The sequence below is a fragment of the Anolis sagrei genome, chromosome 3 (genome assembly GCF_037176765.1).
Source record: "Anolis sagrei isolate rAnoSag1 chromosome 3, rAnoSag1.mat, whole genome shotgun sequence".
In the NCBI taxonomy this organism is placed as follows: Eukaryota; Metazoa; Chordata; class Lepidosauria; order Squamata; family Dactyloidae; genus Anolis; species Anolis sagrei.
Window position 1 is genome coordinate 100,265,412 of NC_090023.1, and position 17,052 is coordinate 100,282,463.

Below are 17,052 nucleotides of genomic sequence, written 5' to 3' on the forward strand. Positions count from 1 at the left end.
AGTGGCTGTGATCTGTTTTGCTGTGGGGCATGGGGAATCCAACACCCCACAACCTGCATCGCCCAGTCCAAGGGAGGGTGATCACATGGGGAGAAGCATGAGTGTGTGTGGTACAGGGGACTTCCCCCATAGACTGTATGGCAACAAGATGATGTTATTGCTGCGACTGTATTGTTTTGATTGTTTTAACTAGTTATAACTGTTGACCTTACTTTGTAATTTTGTATATTGTATTTTGTGAATTGTTGGGCATCGAATTGTGCCTTTTGTAATCCGCCCTGAGTCCCCCCTAGGGGGTTGAGAAGGGCGGGGTAGAAGGACCCCAAATAAATAAATAAATAAAATGGGAGCTCTCCTGTTTTGCCCTGCCAGCATCATGCACTGGCTGTGCCCTGCTTCACCCACAGAACTGGCGCAACATCATGTCATGGGAGCTGGCAAGCCCCATGGGTGACCTGGGCTAAAATCAACAGATGCCACCAATTTTAGCCCAATGTGGTAAGGTTGTTGAATTGGCCCTGCATATAGTCTTCTCTCTTCTTTTGCAGATGTAATTTTTCACAGATTTTATTAAAATGTTATCTCTACGAATCTCTAGTTCTGCAGTATGACTCTATAGTCAACGTCTCCCAGTCATGCTGGTGGACATAAAGTTTTCCACAGAGAACATGTCTAACAGAAGTTGACCATATAGTTGTACTGGAATATCTAGAAATTCTCAGAGAAGTGTTCTGTCAGATAAAAAACCAATGTCTTTATTTGCATTTTTTCACTTTCACAGGAGTCCTGTGCCTCTAACGCCAGTAAATATGATGGACTGACAATGCATAGGCTTATCTGTGCAATTGAGGTCCCAGCTTTTGTCTCTGTAGATTCAACGGTGAGTAAGGCTTCACAGAGACAACACAGATCGGATTTAAACATATCACAACTTTAGTTACCTTTGAAGAAGCATTGACTGTAGATATATATATATTTCCAAAGAACATAGAGAGGCTACTACAAGCATGTAAAGTCAAGGAATGGCTTTCATCTAAATTTGAAAGTTTTGAAAGGGGAAGTAGCTTGCTGCCTCTCCCTCACTCCTTGCATTCCTTGAAGATCTGAAAGGAGATAGAATTGGGCTTATGCAGAACAATGGGAACTGCAAAGGCCACGATTTAGAGTCCTGCATGCAAAATAATAAAGAATCCATGCTTCTCCATACATGAAGATGCAAGTCCAGTGCCAATAACTGTGCAGGGAGGAAATAATGTTGTCTTTGAAAGTGGTATGCATATATGGTGACCCATAAACAGGTTCTTGAAAAAACGCCACATTTGTTTCTACATGGCCAATTTTTATAGAAGAATGAACGAATGAAAGATAGTTTACATCATTATAACTCTCAGTATGCTACTTCTGCCAAAGATTGTATAGGACCTACTGATATGAACTCTGGCATCTATGATGTTATTGATGAAGTTTATGGTTTTCCTATGTTTTCAGCAGTCCAAGGGATATTGTCACAGGCAGTCAATAAAAAACTGCTGAAAATTGACACATTTACTCTTTTGCTGTTTTTGCTGTTTTACATTTACTGTTTTGCTAAGATTTGTTATATAGATGTGTCAACACTGTGAACTGCCCTGTCCCCTTCGGGGTAGAGAAGGGTGGTATACAAAGACCACAAATATATAATACTGCAAGTAAATATTTTGTTGACTCTGAATGAAAAGCACAAGTGTATATCATTATGTCATGTGAAGGAAGGCAATTTTTCATAGGTTTGACTTTTTTTTTAAAAAAGCAGTGGTTCAAAAGTTAAGCCTCCACACCCACCCATTCAAACACACAGCACCAACTGCTGGCAAAAACACCAGACAAATTTTATTGGCATCAGCTTTTGTGTATTCCAACCCACATAATCAGAGGCATCAGTGGGATTGTGCATCTCTTCCGTTTTGAAGCAAGAACCTATGTCGTGTAGTGGTTTGTGTGTTGCACTACAACTCTGGAAAGCCAGGGTTTGATTCCCTGCTTGGTTCCATGATAGGTTCATCTTAAGATAAGTTGGATTTTTTTTATTGTGTCAGAAACAAATTGAGAACATACTGCAAGTCACTTTCTGGTGTGAGAGAATCCGCCGTCTCCAGAGACATTGCTCAGGGGATGCCCGGATGTGTTATCATCCTGTGGGAGGCTTCTCTCATGTCCCCACATGGGAAGCTGGGGCTGACAGATGGGAGGCTCACCCTGTCTTGCAGATCCGAACTGCCGACCTACAGGTCAGAAGTACAGACGGCACAAGGGTTTAACCCATTGCGCCACCATGGCTCCTAAGTTGGAAATGACTTGAAGGCACACAAAAATAAGAATGCACTTTGTATTCCAGTGTTTTCAGAGGGGAATATGTGCAACAAAAATAATTTAGTGGATTCTCTGTGTTATCTCTGTTCCTTTAATCAGTTGTATTGACCTAAAAAGTCAGACAGACCAAGGAACAGTGTTGGGTATATGAATAATAAATTGTACATAAGAACAACTTGTGACATTACACAATATCATTGCCTATCACAGGTTATGTTTATTAAGGCATCCCCTTAAGCTTAAAATTGTCTGCCTTTGTAGAACTTGAGCTAATATTAGATTACTTTAACTCTAATTTTCCTTTAAACTGGCAGGATGCTTCAAAATCATTAAACAGAAAAAATGAAATAGCATTGTATACATTAATATCATAAAATGGATTTTCAGAGTTTGAAGAGAATAAGAAACAGATAAGAGACTGGACTGCGAAAATAAATGTTTTTCCTAATCGAAGGAATGGGGGAATATGAGATGAAATATGAGACAAATATAAGAAAGTGAGTAGATGATGGCAAAAGGCATTATCGAGGAAATAATTCATGAAGAAGGATGGAAATTATTATGATAGCATTGTAGCTAGATATTAAAGAGAACAGGGACTGGGAATCAGAGGATAAGCAACAGAGAAACAGGGGAGGATGTTCATCTAGGCCACAAGGGTTGGTAAATCAGAAGACCTTTGCTAGCTCATATTTTTCTTTTTGAATGATCATAACCTGGAGTGCTTATTTTAAGTTCATTTTGTTGCATCCACAATGAACACTGGCATCGAAATCTAAGAATGACAGCCAGGACTGCTGTGTAAGTCATGTTGCTGTTGTTGTTTGAAGTGTCACACAAAACCAACATGCCCACTGGTTAAGTGTTGCAAATTAAACATGCAAAGAATGATTTATTTTTATGTGTGATACTGAGTAAGAGCTTTCAGCAGAATTGGGCCATTTAGTTCTGTAGGTATGTGATATTGGGGAAATGGAGTCCTTTTTTCTTTAGTTTCCCTTGTAATGGCTCTCTGTGTAATTATAGGGTGTATTTTAGTATATTGCAAGAAAAGGAAAGTGTTGTAATTATGTGCACCTAAAGCCTGTTTCAAATACAAATTATTGGCTGTACTCATAAGATTGGCTACGAGTTGTCAGAGTGTCCCAAACCATTAGGTTAATTAAAACAGGTCAGAAAAGCTTTTGAAGCACATTTAAAAACTGCAGTAGCATCTGAAGTGCACCGTATCAAACTCATCCAGCCTTGGAAAATGCAGTAATCATTATGTCTTGCCCCTAGAAATTTAAACTACTTCTACTGACAATTTATTTAAACTGTCCAGCAGTTATTTTTAATCTCTTTTGTGCAGCCATTCCAATTGTCAGAATAAAAATATAAGCCAGCTCAGTATTTGTGGAAAGGTCACATAGTTGTAGGCAATGTTATCGCCTGCCCATTTGGAAAGCATGTGCAGCAAAGGCATTGAGGCAACTGCAAATAATGCTGAAAACATGAGGTCCTGACATTCAAGAACCCAGGTCACTTGAAACTCAAAAAGAATCCAGTTTGTACATGACCTTTACCGAGCCTCTGCTTTGACTTCAGGCACAGTTTCTTTTGTGTCTTTTCCATCCACCCTTGCATTTTGTTTCATGACGTGGAGCATTTTAATTTCAATGCCAGGAACATAAGACTCTCATGTGGAAGCTCTCCATGTGGCGATGCCTGAGAAACATGTGAGAAACCCATTAGGAATGATCAGAGGAAAGATGTGGAAATCACACAATGAGAACAATGTGTCCAGTGATTGTTGAATGTTATAAATAATGGCTGGCATTCTGTTCTTCAGTTATGATGTTGTAGGTTAGATATAGGACATTGTAATTGCTTTGGATTCTGCAATTGTAGTACTCTTGTTGCCGCTACAAATACCCCTAAAACTCATATTAAAAGCCAGTGATCTATCTGGGTTGATGGAAGTATGTTCTGTTGTTGAGTGGGACACAATGTAATGATGTGTCTACTGACTTTATCATAAATGCCAGGTAAAGCATCCCACTTCATTGTTGCCCCGTGCACCACTCCCTCACAGTGACACTTCCCACATCACACATGGGAAGTGTCTCCCTTCCGCAAGGACCTGTTCTGGCTACATTGGAGCCAGCACAACATGGACAGGCTCCCATGTTGTGGAGGACACTTCCACCCTGGTAAGGGGTGGAGCCTCTACTCGAAATCACTCAACATTGTGTGATGGCCGACGTGGGGCTTCATCTCCAAGACAGGGTGAAAGTGCCCTAGGATGCTTAAATTGCCTCATCCGATGAGGCAATGTCCCTCTTGTTGGTGAATGAGGCTGGGAAGAGCATAAGGGAAGGGAACCCTATCTCATTTCTTCTTCACAGTTTCACTTCCTGGTGGAAAGGGGCTGGCCCCATCATCCTTGTACACCTCACTCATCAACAGCATAAGCCTCCTTTGTTTCAGACAGCTTCCTGGCTTTTAGGTGGGTTTCTACAGCTAGTGAAAATTAAGGTGTAGCTAAGACATTGTGGCTACATGATTGATGGAAGATATTGGCTAATATTTTAGGAGCTGCCATAACTAGAATTGAACATGTTTACTTCTGTGTAAGATTGCTCTGTGTGAGAAGCAGGAATATGAAGAATATTTGTTAATACATTACACCCCCAGTATCTTGCCACCAACAACTGTACTTTCATTTATCCAGTAAGAACAAAATGTGACCTCTAGGCATTGTCTTGGTCCTCCAGTGAATTCATGGCATTCTTAGTCATCACACACTGTTTTGGACTGCTCCTGAAACCAGCTTGTGCAACAAAAGCACTGAGGCAGCTCTGAACAATGCACAATGTATGGAGTCTTGCCATTTAGCTGCCCATTCTAGCATTTAAACTAATGCTTCCTATTTTGTTTATGTAAAAAATAAAGCCCCATAAAAGTTAAAATAGGACTGACTTGAATTTCTTGCTATACTAATTGCCTATCCAGTCTGAGTATCCTGGTTTTTCTTTTTAAATAATGCTTTCTACCTTTTGGTTATGAAGAAGTGCAATGCAAAGCACTTTAAAAACTGTAGCAAGCAGTAATATGGTTCTGTAAATGTTACTTTAAAACTTGCTTTGCAATATTTTAGGAAACAAGCTTACCATATAAAATACTGGACTTGAGTCAGAATCATCCATTCAATTCCTTTATTTTATTCAATTTATAAACCACTGTTTTCTCCCATAAGTAGCCTGTTTTAATCCCTCTCTCAGCATTTTGTTATTGCAACATTCCTGTAACATTCCTGGTTAAAATGAAAGAGAGCAATGACTCCCTAGAGGGTTTCATGGGTTATGGGGTGTTTGAATTCTGGACGTCTTGGACCAGACTCCACACATTAACTTGGAGATAGGAATAGGCCACACATAGCCTTTTGGACTTTCGCTGGCCCGCCCTTCAAAACCCATAGCATCTTCTAAAATTACATGTGGCTGAAAAGAAACAAAATTTTCTGTTGAAAAGAAAACAACACCTCTCCCTGTCACTCCAAAATATTTTAAAATGCTGCTTCAGTGCTTCCTGAAAACACGACTCTTTCAAATCCCAAAGATGACTGTGTGATGTTACTCAAAAACATAGTTGTGGTAGTTTGCATCAGTATGCAAAGGTATCTTGTAGCACCTTTGAGATTAACTGAGAGAAGTAAGTTTGCAGCAGAAACTTCTTTCTGCACCTGATTGAGCAAGCCTAGTCTGCAAAGGCTTGTTAGAAACATTTTTCCCCCAGTTAGTCTCAAAGGTGCTACAAGATCCCTATTTGATGTTATGCCACTTCTGGTTACTCAAAATGGTAGCTGTGACAGCACTGTAGTCCTCCAGATTTCACAAGAGGACAATGTATTTATTTCCTTACTTATCTAGTATGGTGCATTTTTTGCAACCCAAATTATGATCCCTCACTACTATACCAACTCTAGCATAAATACATCGGAATGAACCAGTTGGCAAATTGACCAGTTGGGTTGTAATGTATTAGTTTTGAGTATGAGTTGCCAACAGTCTGTATCCATTAGTACTTCCTTAAGCATTCACCTCACAATCATCTCTAGTTCAGGATAATGTACGTATTTGCATTTCTCCCTGATGACAGAAGATACCTCTGCTAGCAACAGCAGGGAATATACAGCTAAGACTGCTGACCTGGGGTATTCATTATAACAGCTAAGGGAAAGCAGTGCAATGCCATCAACCTGAGTTGCTTTGGGAGCCAAGCAAGGCTGATCCTCACTTCATCTCTGAAGTTACTTCTGGAGTACAAAAGTAGTGTTTGCACCATCTATTGTATTATACTGTGACTGCTATTAATACCATATTTGCAGAAAGGCAGCATATTCCCTTCGAGGAGATAGCATGGTCTACAAATAAAGTTTTATTATTATATTATTATATTCATTTATTAATTAATTGAATTAAATAAAATATTGCAGACTAAATTGTAGTCCTTAACTATATTTCCATTAGTTGTGAACTTTAGCAATTTCAGTGATTCTGCCCTTCTAAAAGTAGAACTTGGAGGGCCTTTTGTAGCAGACCGGCAATCAGAAGATTATATGATTGTCCAAGTTAAACAAATGGAAGACTCTGGACCTAGAAGGCGACGTCAGCAACAGGTGAGTCTTTATCATCATGGTCTAATTTCATCTCACAACTATTCTTGAAATCATCTTATTTCTAAGGAAGGGATGCATACTGTTAAGATTATATTCAGTTCAGAATAGAACTAGATCTCATCAATACAAATACTAGTATTTCCAGTCATTGTTTATTTTCAGCAATGATAATGAATCTGTGAATAGGTGAAACATGGAAGCCTTTATTAGATCTCTTCCTTGTTGCTTTCTTTTCTCTCAGAGCAACATTTTGATGAGAAATTATTGTTGCCTGCTTTGGGATGAGGTGTTTGCTTTCCTTTAAGGCTGAGAGTGTGTGACTTGCCCAAGGTCATCATCTGGACTTCCATGGTTGAGTTGGGATTTGGTAGTCACAGCCCAATAGTCATCACACCAAAGGAATGCCTTCATGATATGTGGAAGCTCTCACATTATTTACAAATAGGCAATCTTCATAGATCTTTTTCGACATGAAATGGATATTTAGTCCAAATACACTGAGAGAGGGCAAAATCTTGTACTGACACCCCCTGCAATCATATCTGGTGTGACCACTGATGAGGAGGTTGCATCCAACAATACCTGTAAGGCTTCTTCTTGCCCATCCTTGAAATACCAGCAGATTTCTCTATTCTTCAAGCAACTATCTCCAATTAATTGTTATTGATCAAATATGCACTGACCATCCTGAGCTATTAACCTAACAAAGCAATGGTTCTGTTTTTATTTGCTTACTGGCAGTTAACAAGATCTCTGTATTTGTGTGGAGCATCCTTTAACAAATTAGCTTCTGCCAAAATGAGTTGAGGAAGAAGAAATGGAGTAAAAGCACTAATCTTGTCTTCATTACTGATGCCATTTATTTTTTCTCTTCCAGATCTTGTACAACTGGACCCTGCCTTTAAATATGAGAGTCAATGAGCAAGTGATTGTATCAAGAATCTTTGAGATGTTAAACAGGTGAGTTTATGGATTCAAAGACAGTAGCTGAACAGTATATGTCCAAATAGTGAATATGAGCCTGTACAAGAATCATGCTGATTATTCACCCACACAACCATTGCATAAATGTAGGCCTCCTCTCCCTGTCCCAAACTCAGTCCGAATGATTGTATGCTGACTGGGTGAGCTCCCATTGTTAGCCCCACCTTCTGCCAACCTAGCAGTTCAAAAACATGCAAATGTGAGTAGGTACCACTCAATAGGTACCACTCAATAGGTACCACTCAGGCAGGAAGGTATCTTCAGCAGGAAGATAATGGCGCTCCATGTAATGCCAGCCACATGATCTAGGAGGCATCTATGGACAACGGCAGTTCTTTGGTTTAGAAATGGAGATGAGCACCACTCCCCAGAGTCACATTCGGCTAGACTTAAAGTCAAAGAGAAACCTTTACCTTTAATGGAAGCTCACTTGAGATAACTGGACTAGGACTCTCCCATGGAGCATTTCTTTTTTTACTCTTCTTCCTGTTAGAAGGAAAAAGTTTGCAATGTATGGGGACATGATTAAACAAGAAAGACAGTTGCTTAGGACATAATGACATTATAGAAACTATTTGTGAGAGTGAAAGATAACAGGATTTTAATGCTAGACCAGCACCATGCTTAAGAGTGTGATGAAAGACAACAACATTCTGGATCAAATAAAATACCCACTTGTAAAAGTAACCTGAATCAATTTTAAAAAAAAGTTTTATAACTTTCTAAATCATGGCATTGGCTATGCTGAAAGACACCAGAATAACTCTAGAGTTTTGACAAATGATACTACTTTCTCATATTGGGAAACATAGCTATTTTTGCTACAGTCTACCAAATCTCATTTAGGAGTGAAGAAACATCCATAAGTATCCAAGCTGTACTTCAGGAATCGGAAACCATTCCTCTTTCTGTGACCTATCAATACCTTCATGCAAATGTAGAGACGCAAGTTACAATTGCATCCGTCATTTTAGCAGGTGTTTATGCACTGATCATTTTTGAGGTAAGTACAATTATTTTTACTCAAGGAAAATAGGAATATAATTGTTTCTGACATGTAAGCTATTTTTTTTTGAAAAATACCAAGAGGAAAGCTATATCACTCTGAGTAAAATTTCATGCTGTTTTGCATTCATTTTCAGTAAATTTTCATTCCATGTTTAAACCAACCATTTCTAAGGGCTTCAGAACTGATGGCAACATTAAATTTCAATTCTGTAATAAATTATATTCAGGTTAGAAAACATTAATCAGGTCTCTGCTTATTCCTAGCCATACTTAATAGGAACATGGTTATTAAATGAGAACTGCTTCAGCACCTCTGTACTGAATCACAGTTGATGCTGTCTTGATCCTTTGAAACAGAAGGGTGTCAAGGTGGGATTGTAAATCAGTGATAAGAATAGAGAAAGATTTCAATCTCAAGAAGTCATTTTATTAATGTCTTTACTTCTTGTGTATTGGCAAATCACAGTTTTCAATCCAACGTTGTTTTGACTGTGTGGTAGAAGAGCTTGGTTAGAGCTCACTGGGGGTGAACTTGCAGAAGCACCAAGGCAAAGTGATAAAACATAATCTGGAAAGGGGAAAACAGTGAGATTCATGATTAATCTTATGTGAGGAATTGAAAAGATTAGCTGTTTCATCTATTAGCAACCAGTGACTATTTTATATACAGCGGCCAAGGTAGGTCTGCTTCTAATGGGTCTGCTAATACACATTGCTGCATATTGTGTAAAGGAAGATTTAAGTCAGAACTTGGAAATATTACTGTTTTAGTCTGTAACTCATGGAATTCCTCATCTAGCATGGCTGCTGACAATGCTGGCTGAAGAATTGTGGGAACTACATTTGCTTCAAAATCATTTCCCTCCAAACTAGGTTGAGGTTACCCTTGTTAGATTCTAGTCTTCCAATCTTCTATTTTGGACATCTGACCTTGGGAAATAAATGATCTATCATAGGTCTTTGGGACATAGAGATTACAGGGATCAAGGCAGCTAAATTTGGTTACATCTTTCCAGTTAGAACTAACTTTTTGATGTCTTTCTCTTCCCACTTCAAACATGTTTCAAATCAGGTTTACCATTCGGAAAACTGGGATGGCTGCTTCACAAAGCAGATTTTGGATGCTACGAAAAGCCAGTTAGTTGGGGTGGGAAGAGGTACCTTGTGAAATGTTCTGTGTCAGATGCTCATATAACTTAACTAACTTTGAATATGATGCACTTTGACTCAACTGAATGGGAAGTACTTTTTACTGCTCTACCTCAATATAGTACATGTACAGCATCCCTTATCTGGAATTCCAAAATCAATCATAAATCAAAACTGTCTACATGGATGGCTGAGACAGTGACATGTGTATTTTCTGATGGTTCAATGTACATAAAATGTGTTTCATGCATAAAATTATTAAAAGGGATTAACATTCCCTTCAGATTATGTGTATAATGTGCATATGAAACATACATAACTTTCAGGTTTAGATGTGGGTCCCATCACTAAAATAACTCATTATGTGCTTATATAAAATTACAGATATCCAAGATTTGAAAAAAAAAATCCAAAATAGTTAATATAGCAGTAATATTGTAAGCCATATTGTTTGTTTGTGTTCTACTTTTCTCTTATGGTTGCAGAGTGGAACCTGGGGTATCCACTGGGGTTTGGTTCTAGAACCCCTCATGGATATTAAAATCTGTGGATGCTCAAGTCTCATTATATAGAATGGATTAGCAAAATGGTGTCCTTTTTATAACATTGCAAAAGCAAGGTTTGCTTTCTGAATAATAAAAAAAAACATTTTCAAGCCGTGGGTATTTACATATGTGGATTCAGAATCTATGAATATGGTGGGTTGACTGTATATGTCTGGTGTATTTCTGGTATTTCTGTATAACTTCAACAGCCCACTCTGCAATTTCTTATAAACATTTGTTGTCTATATACAATTATATAGAAATGGTGCTTTTGGTTTGGAAACTAGGAATTACATTAACCACTGGGTGGCACTACATGCCACTCTAAGCCTTAGGTACTGCTCTTGTCCATTTCTTAATGCATGCTTTTACCTAGCTTTCTGGCCCAGAAAATGTTTTCTAGCAACAATCAGTATGGTGCCATTTTTTTTTCACACTAGGAAGCAATATGCCAACTTTCCAGAGTGTGGTATTTTCTATATTTTCTCCTTCCTAATGAAATTAATGCTGAAATCTCTCACGTTTTTTATGTGACCCATGCACATGTTTCGTCTTGCATCGAATTTGTGTTTGCTTTCTCTTGTGCAAGTGGCAGTGGAATATTAAGCTAGGTTAATTGACTGCTACTGTACAGCTTCCAGTCTACCTAAGGCGATCAAGGGAAAGTGAACCAGAGAGTCTTAAAAAATTAACAAGATGCAATATTCTTCCATGTGTATGTATATAAGTGTGTGTATATGTTAGTTCTTCCATATGTGTTCCATATGTGTATATATAGGTGTGTTTGCATATGTATAGTCATCAAGCAACCAAACTTTCTGCACCTTTTTATTAAGCAGCACAGGTTTTCTTCCTAAGAAGAAAAGTAAATGGAAATAAAATGAATAGCTATTAAGGAAATGAGATTCTCAAAAAGGTAACAATACAACTTTAAAAGTACATGAAAATAAATACTTAACCAAAGAAGACAAGACATTAAAAACTAAGGAGCAGACATTTCAGGGAGGGCTGAAAATGTTTTTAAAAAGGAGAGAGCCAGGCTGCATCTGGGATTGCCCTTAGAATCCACCATATGCCAGGGCTTTCTTGCACCGGTCATTGATGCTGTGTTATTCCATTTGAAGTCTGCTTCAGCCATTCTCATGAGAGTAGCTGGTTGTTGACTCTCAGTACTCTCTGCACACATAGACAGACACACATACTTTTGTAATAAGCATTTAAAAGCATGTGCTTGTTTCTTGTGTACACACAAAATATAAGGTGCTGGGCATGTTTAGCCTTCAGCAGAGAAGGCTGAGAGGAGACATGATGAGGACCACGTATAAATATGTGAGGGGAAGTCATAGGGAGGAGGGAGCAAGCTTGTTTTTTGTTGCCCTGGAGACTAGGACACAGAACAATGACTTCAAATTACAAGCAAGGAGATTCATCCTTTTTTATTGTGTCAGGAGCAACTTGGGTAACTACAGGTAACTCCTGGTGTGAGAAAATTGGCCATATGCAAGGACGTTGCCCAGAGAACGCCTGGATATTTTACCATCCTGTGGGAGGCTTCTCTCATGTCCTCGCATGGGAAGCTGGAACTGACAGACGGGAGCTTACCCTGCTCTCCAGATTTGAACCGCCAACCTTTCGGTCAGCAGTCCTGCCAGCACAAGAGTTTAACCCATCGAAGCATTAGGAAGAACTTCCTTATTGTGAGAGCTGTTCAGCAGTGGAAGTCTCTGCCCCAGAGTGTGGTGGAGGTGCCTTCTTTGTAGGATTTTAAACAGAGGCTGGATGGCCATCTATCGAGGATGGCATGAATTCAATTTTCCTGCTTCTTGGCAGGGGGTTGGACTGGATGGCCCACAAGGTCTCTTCCAATTCTATGATTCTATAAGGAATAGGAAGGCATGCTATGTCTGGGTCCCAGATAATTCTTCTCTTCCCACCTGCTTCAATTATTCTCTCTCTCTTACATTTACCTTCTGTTTATTCTGCAAGGAGCTCTCTGCAGTGCATATGAGTCTCTTGTCCATGTCCATCCTTACAAAATCTGAGAAATTTAATAAAGTTTAAGAAATACTCACTAGTTCAAAGTCATTGTATGAACTATACAAAATGGAGAGCAGAACTTTGGGCTCTCATTCCCAGTCTGATGGTATAACCACTAAATGCATAAAAAGTGAAAGAAAAAGTCTGGACCTTGGAAAATCACCAATAAATACCAAGTGCTGTAGGCTACATTTCAGAGAAAGGGACTAGCAGCAGCCTCTGAGTATTCCTTAGCTAAGAAAACCCTATGAAATCTATGGGATTGGCATAAATCGACAGGTGACCAGAAGGTCTGTGTGTGCACACACACACACACACAATTCCATAAACAAGTGTTTGTCTTTGTTTACACACAAAATAAAAGTAACTGGAATACATACTCAGTTTCCAAGTCATTTGTGTGCAACTCAGTAATAGATGAAAACTGAATCCATGAGTCAGTTTGTAGACAGGAAACTAATCCCACTCCTATCTTTATGAATAATACTAATACTAATTCCATGACCATCCACTGAGAGCCAGCAGTGGTGGAAAATGAAGGCTGCAGTTCTAGACACTCTTCCCAGGGAGTAAGTCATGTTGAATTCAGTGGTACTTACTTCCAAAGAAACAGGCACAGGATGAGACTGCATGCCATTTAAAATACTTCTTTTGCTCTTTCTTTTTTATGGGTCCATGAAAACTTAATAATTCTATTAAGGCTGGTAAGTGCGTGTTTGTGCTCAGTAAATGGGAGCTAAAAGGAGCTGGCTTCACTTCAGGCCACATAGCAGCATTACTCAGCTTCATCTTCTGTTTCATTAAGCTTCTTTTTAGCACATATAGGACTCAAATGAGTGCCCTGGGAATGTGACAAAACAAGAGGAGCCGTCGCTGAATTTTTCTTCCAGCAGAAATTCCATGTCATAAATTATTGAAGTAAACTGACATGCATTCTTAATAGGAATAAATAATGTTGTAATGGCATTGTTTGCCTTTGGAATAGCAGCCCTGATTGTGAACTAAAATATGTGCCTTCAAGTCATCCGTCAACGTACAGAAAATGCATGGAGGTTGTGTGTTCAGGAATGATAACCACAATTACCATGCAAACACCGTGAATCAAATTGGAATAAATTAGACACAACTTTATTTAGTTACAGCTGTCATCAAAAAATTGGCCCACGCTTGGTTCTGGATCCAGGCATAGCCCAAAGCACCTGGTATTCCCTGGAGACTTCCCTTAAAAGTATTAATTAGGTTGACACTACATAACTTTCACGATCAGATGATACAGTTTTGATCTTATTGAGTTTTCCTTCTTATTCCATATTGGATCGGGAGAATGCCTGTCCTCTGTCTGTACTGAAATTTGCCCTATCTAATATGTATTCCTCCTGATTTAAGAACTCAATTTATGCAACAATGTATATTTCAACTTAATTTATACTGTTGAAAATCTATTTCTGTGTAGTTTCTAGAATTGTGTACATTTTAGTCATTCACGTTTCAAAATATAGGCATTTATTTCTCATACACTACTTGAATCATGGTGTGCTTTTGTTTGCAACAAGCCCTGAAAGCTGAGGAAATGCTACTTTCATCCAGACTGTCTCATCCAGTGGCATTTATTTCCATCTTGGGGGACATCATTTGAGAAAAATCTAATAAATCAGTGATTTTTATTCTTTGGTTCTCTTGCTGTTTTGAGTCTCAACTCTCTGAAACCCCAGTTACCACATCTAATAGTGAAGGATTTGGGGGATTGAAGTCCAAAAATCCGGAGAACCAAAGACTGAGAACCTATATAATAAGCAAAAATAATAGTTCCACGATTATTTATTCTTCTGTCTTGCAATGGGCACATAATCTAATACTTGTCAATGTACATTTTTATTCTGAAGTCAATTTTATTCCATTAGGCAAGGTTTGTTGCCATATAAGTATGTTTAGTTTTGAAATTTATCTTGATGAAAGAATGTCAGTAATTCATTTTACTGCATAAATTCAACCTATGGTTAAATACTCAAGACATTAACCTCTGTTTCCATACAATGTCGAATTGCTGAGAGAACAATATGAAAGGATTAGAACATAAAATAGACTTTCCTTTGAGTTGGATCTTTCTTTCCCATACACGTTGTCCTTGCTTTGCAGATGTGTTATTATGTGCCTGTAAGTCATTTCTGACTTTTGGTGAGCTTAAATGTATGGTGCATCTAGAGAGATAGAACATTCTGTGTTATTAAAGACTTAGGATGAATCCTTCATGCTGATTGGCCAGCCGTGGCAAATCAGTGGGGCAATCCTGGCACCTCGTGCCTCACCTCACCAGCAGTTCACGCTTCCCCATCATACATCCTGCCATGCTGCCGCCCCAGTTGAGTACTGGAGCCCTTCCAGAAATGAGGCTACTTCATGTGATGGGCATCATGGGGCTTAGTTGCTCAACTGGGGTGGAAATTAGTTGTGTGATGAGGTCTTAAATTACTGTGCCAGCAAAAAAATGTGCACATATATTACAAATATTAGAAGGTGTATATAAACATAAGGAGCATTTGGAAAATATGTGCAGGAATATATTTTTTCATGTAGATTAGAAAAAATCTCATTGGATGTGAAAATGGAATATAAAAAAGTAACACTGAAAAACAAAGAGAACGTGAGAAAAAACTTAGGGGATTAAACTGGATGGCCCTTGTGGTCTCATCCACTTCTATGGTTCTATAAAATTGAACTTGTCAGATCTTCCCATCTATTTTTTTTAAAAAAAATATATCAAAGTAGAAATTAACATATTTTAGTGGTGTTACAGTTATCAATACTAAAGGTTTGAGTGTGATAACAGAGGTGATACAAAATTGACATGATAGAAGGAAATCATGTTGTACACAATCTGTTTCAGTCTGTTCATTTCTAATATTTATTTATTTATTTATTTATTTATTTTGTGTACTTCTACCCCGCCCTTCTCAACCCCCAAGGGGGGACTCAGGGCAGCTTACAAACAGGCACACTTCGATGCCTACACAATAATACAAAAACGTATAAAAACAGCTGTTATAACAATTATAACAATCATTATAACAGTTATAACAATTAAAACAATCAATATATATCACAATCAATAACCAATCTCATGCTCAGTGTTTGCCAACTTAGAGTCCATACTTCATTCCACATTGTCTATTCCTATTCATCGTCGTAGTCCTTTATTTATCTGCCAGATTGCCCAAATGCCTGGTCCCCATGTTTTTAATTTCCTTCTAAAGGAAAGGAGGGATGTAGCTGATCTAATTTCCCCGGGGAGTGAATTCCATAGGTGAGGGGCCACCACTGAGAAGGCCCTGCTCCTCGTCCCTGCCATTCTCACTTGTGATAGAGGCAGGGCCAAGAGCAGGGCCTCCCCAGAAGATCTTAAACTCCAAGGTGGGACGTAGAGGGAGATCGGTTTGGACAGATACGCTGGGCTGGAACCGTATAGGGCAGTGTTTCTCAACCTGGGGGTCGGGACCCCTGGAGGGGTTGTGAAGGGATGTCAGAAGGGTCACCAAAGACCATCAGAAAACACAGTATTTTCTGTTGGTCATGGGGGTCTCTGTGTGGGAAGTTTGGCCCAATTCTATCATTGTTGGGGTTCAGAACGCTCCTTGATTGTAGGTGAACTATAAATCCCAGCAAGTACAACTCCCAAATCTCAAGCTCTATTTTCCCAAAACCCCACGAGTGTTCACATTTGGGCATATGGAGTATCCGTGCCAAGTTTGGTCCAGAACCATCATTGTTGGAGTCTAGAGTGCTCTCTGGATATAGGCAAATTTCAACTCCCAAACTCAAGGTCAATGCCCACGAAACCCAGTATTTTCTGTTGGTCATGGGAGTTCTGTGTGTCAACTTTGGTTCAATTCCATTGTTGGTGGGGTTCAGAATGCTCTTTGTTTACAGGTTAACTATAAATCCCAGCAACTACAACTCCCATATGGCAAAATCAATCCCCCGCCAACCCCACCAGTATTCAAATTTGAGCATACCGGGTATTTGTGCCAAATTTGCTCCAGTGAATGAAAATACATCCTGCAGATCATTATTTACATGGCGATTCATGTTAGGGTTATGGTTGGGGGTCACCACAACATGAGGAACTGTATTAAGGGGTCGCGGCATTAGGAAGGTTGAGAACCACTGGTTTAGGGTTTTGTAGGTCAAAACCAGCACTTTGAATTGTGCTCGGAGCTGGATCGGCAGCCAGTGGAGCTGACACAGCAGAGGGGTGGTATGCTCCCTGTATGACGCTCCGGTGAGTACTCTGGCTGCCTGTACTCATTGAAGTTTCCGAGCAGT

General features: G+C 39.1%; 1 protein-coding gene across 2 annotated transcripts in view; it reads left to right on the forward strand.

Annotated features, from left to right (window-relative positions):
* OCA2 (OCA2 melanosomal transmembrane protein) overlaps positions 1-17,052 on the forward strand; it is a 269,025-nt gene that overhangs the window by 78,403 nt on the left and 173,570 nt on the right. For both annotated transcript variants that reach the window (XM_060769814.2, XM_060769816.2), the window contains exons 7-9: positions 6,861-7,009; positions 7,887-7,969; positions 8,840-8,996. In XM_060769814.2, the coding sequence (XP_060625797.2) occupies positions 6,861-7,009; positions 7,887-7,969; positions 8,840-8,996 (389 nt within the window). The remainder of the gene's footprint in view (positions 1-6,860; positions 7,010-7,886; positions 7,970-8,839; positions 8,997-17,052) is intronic.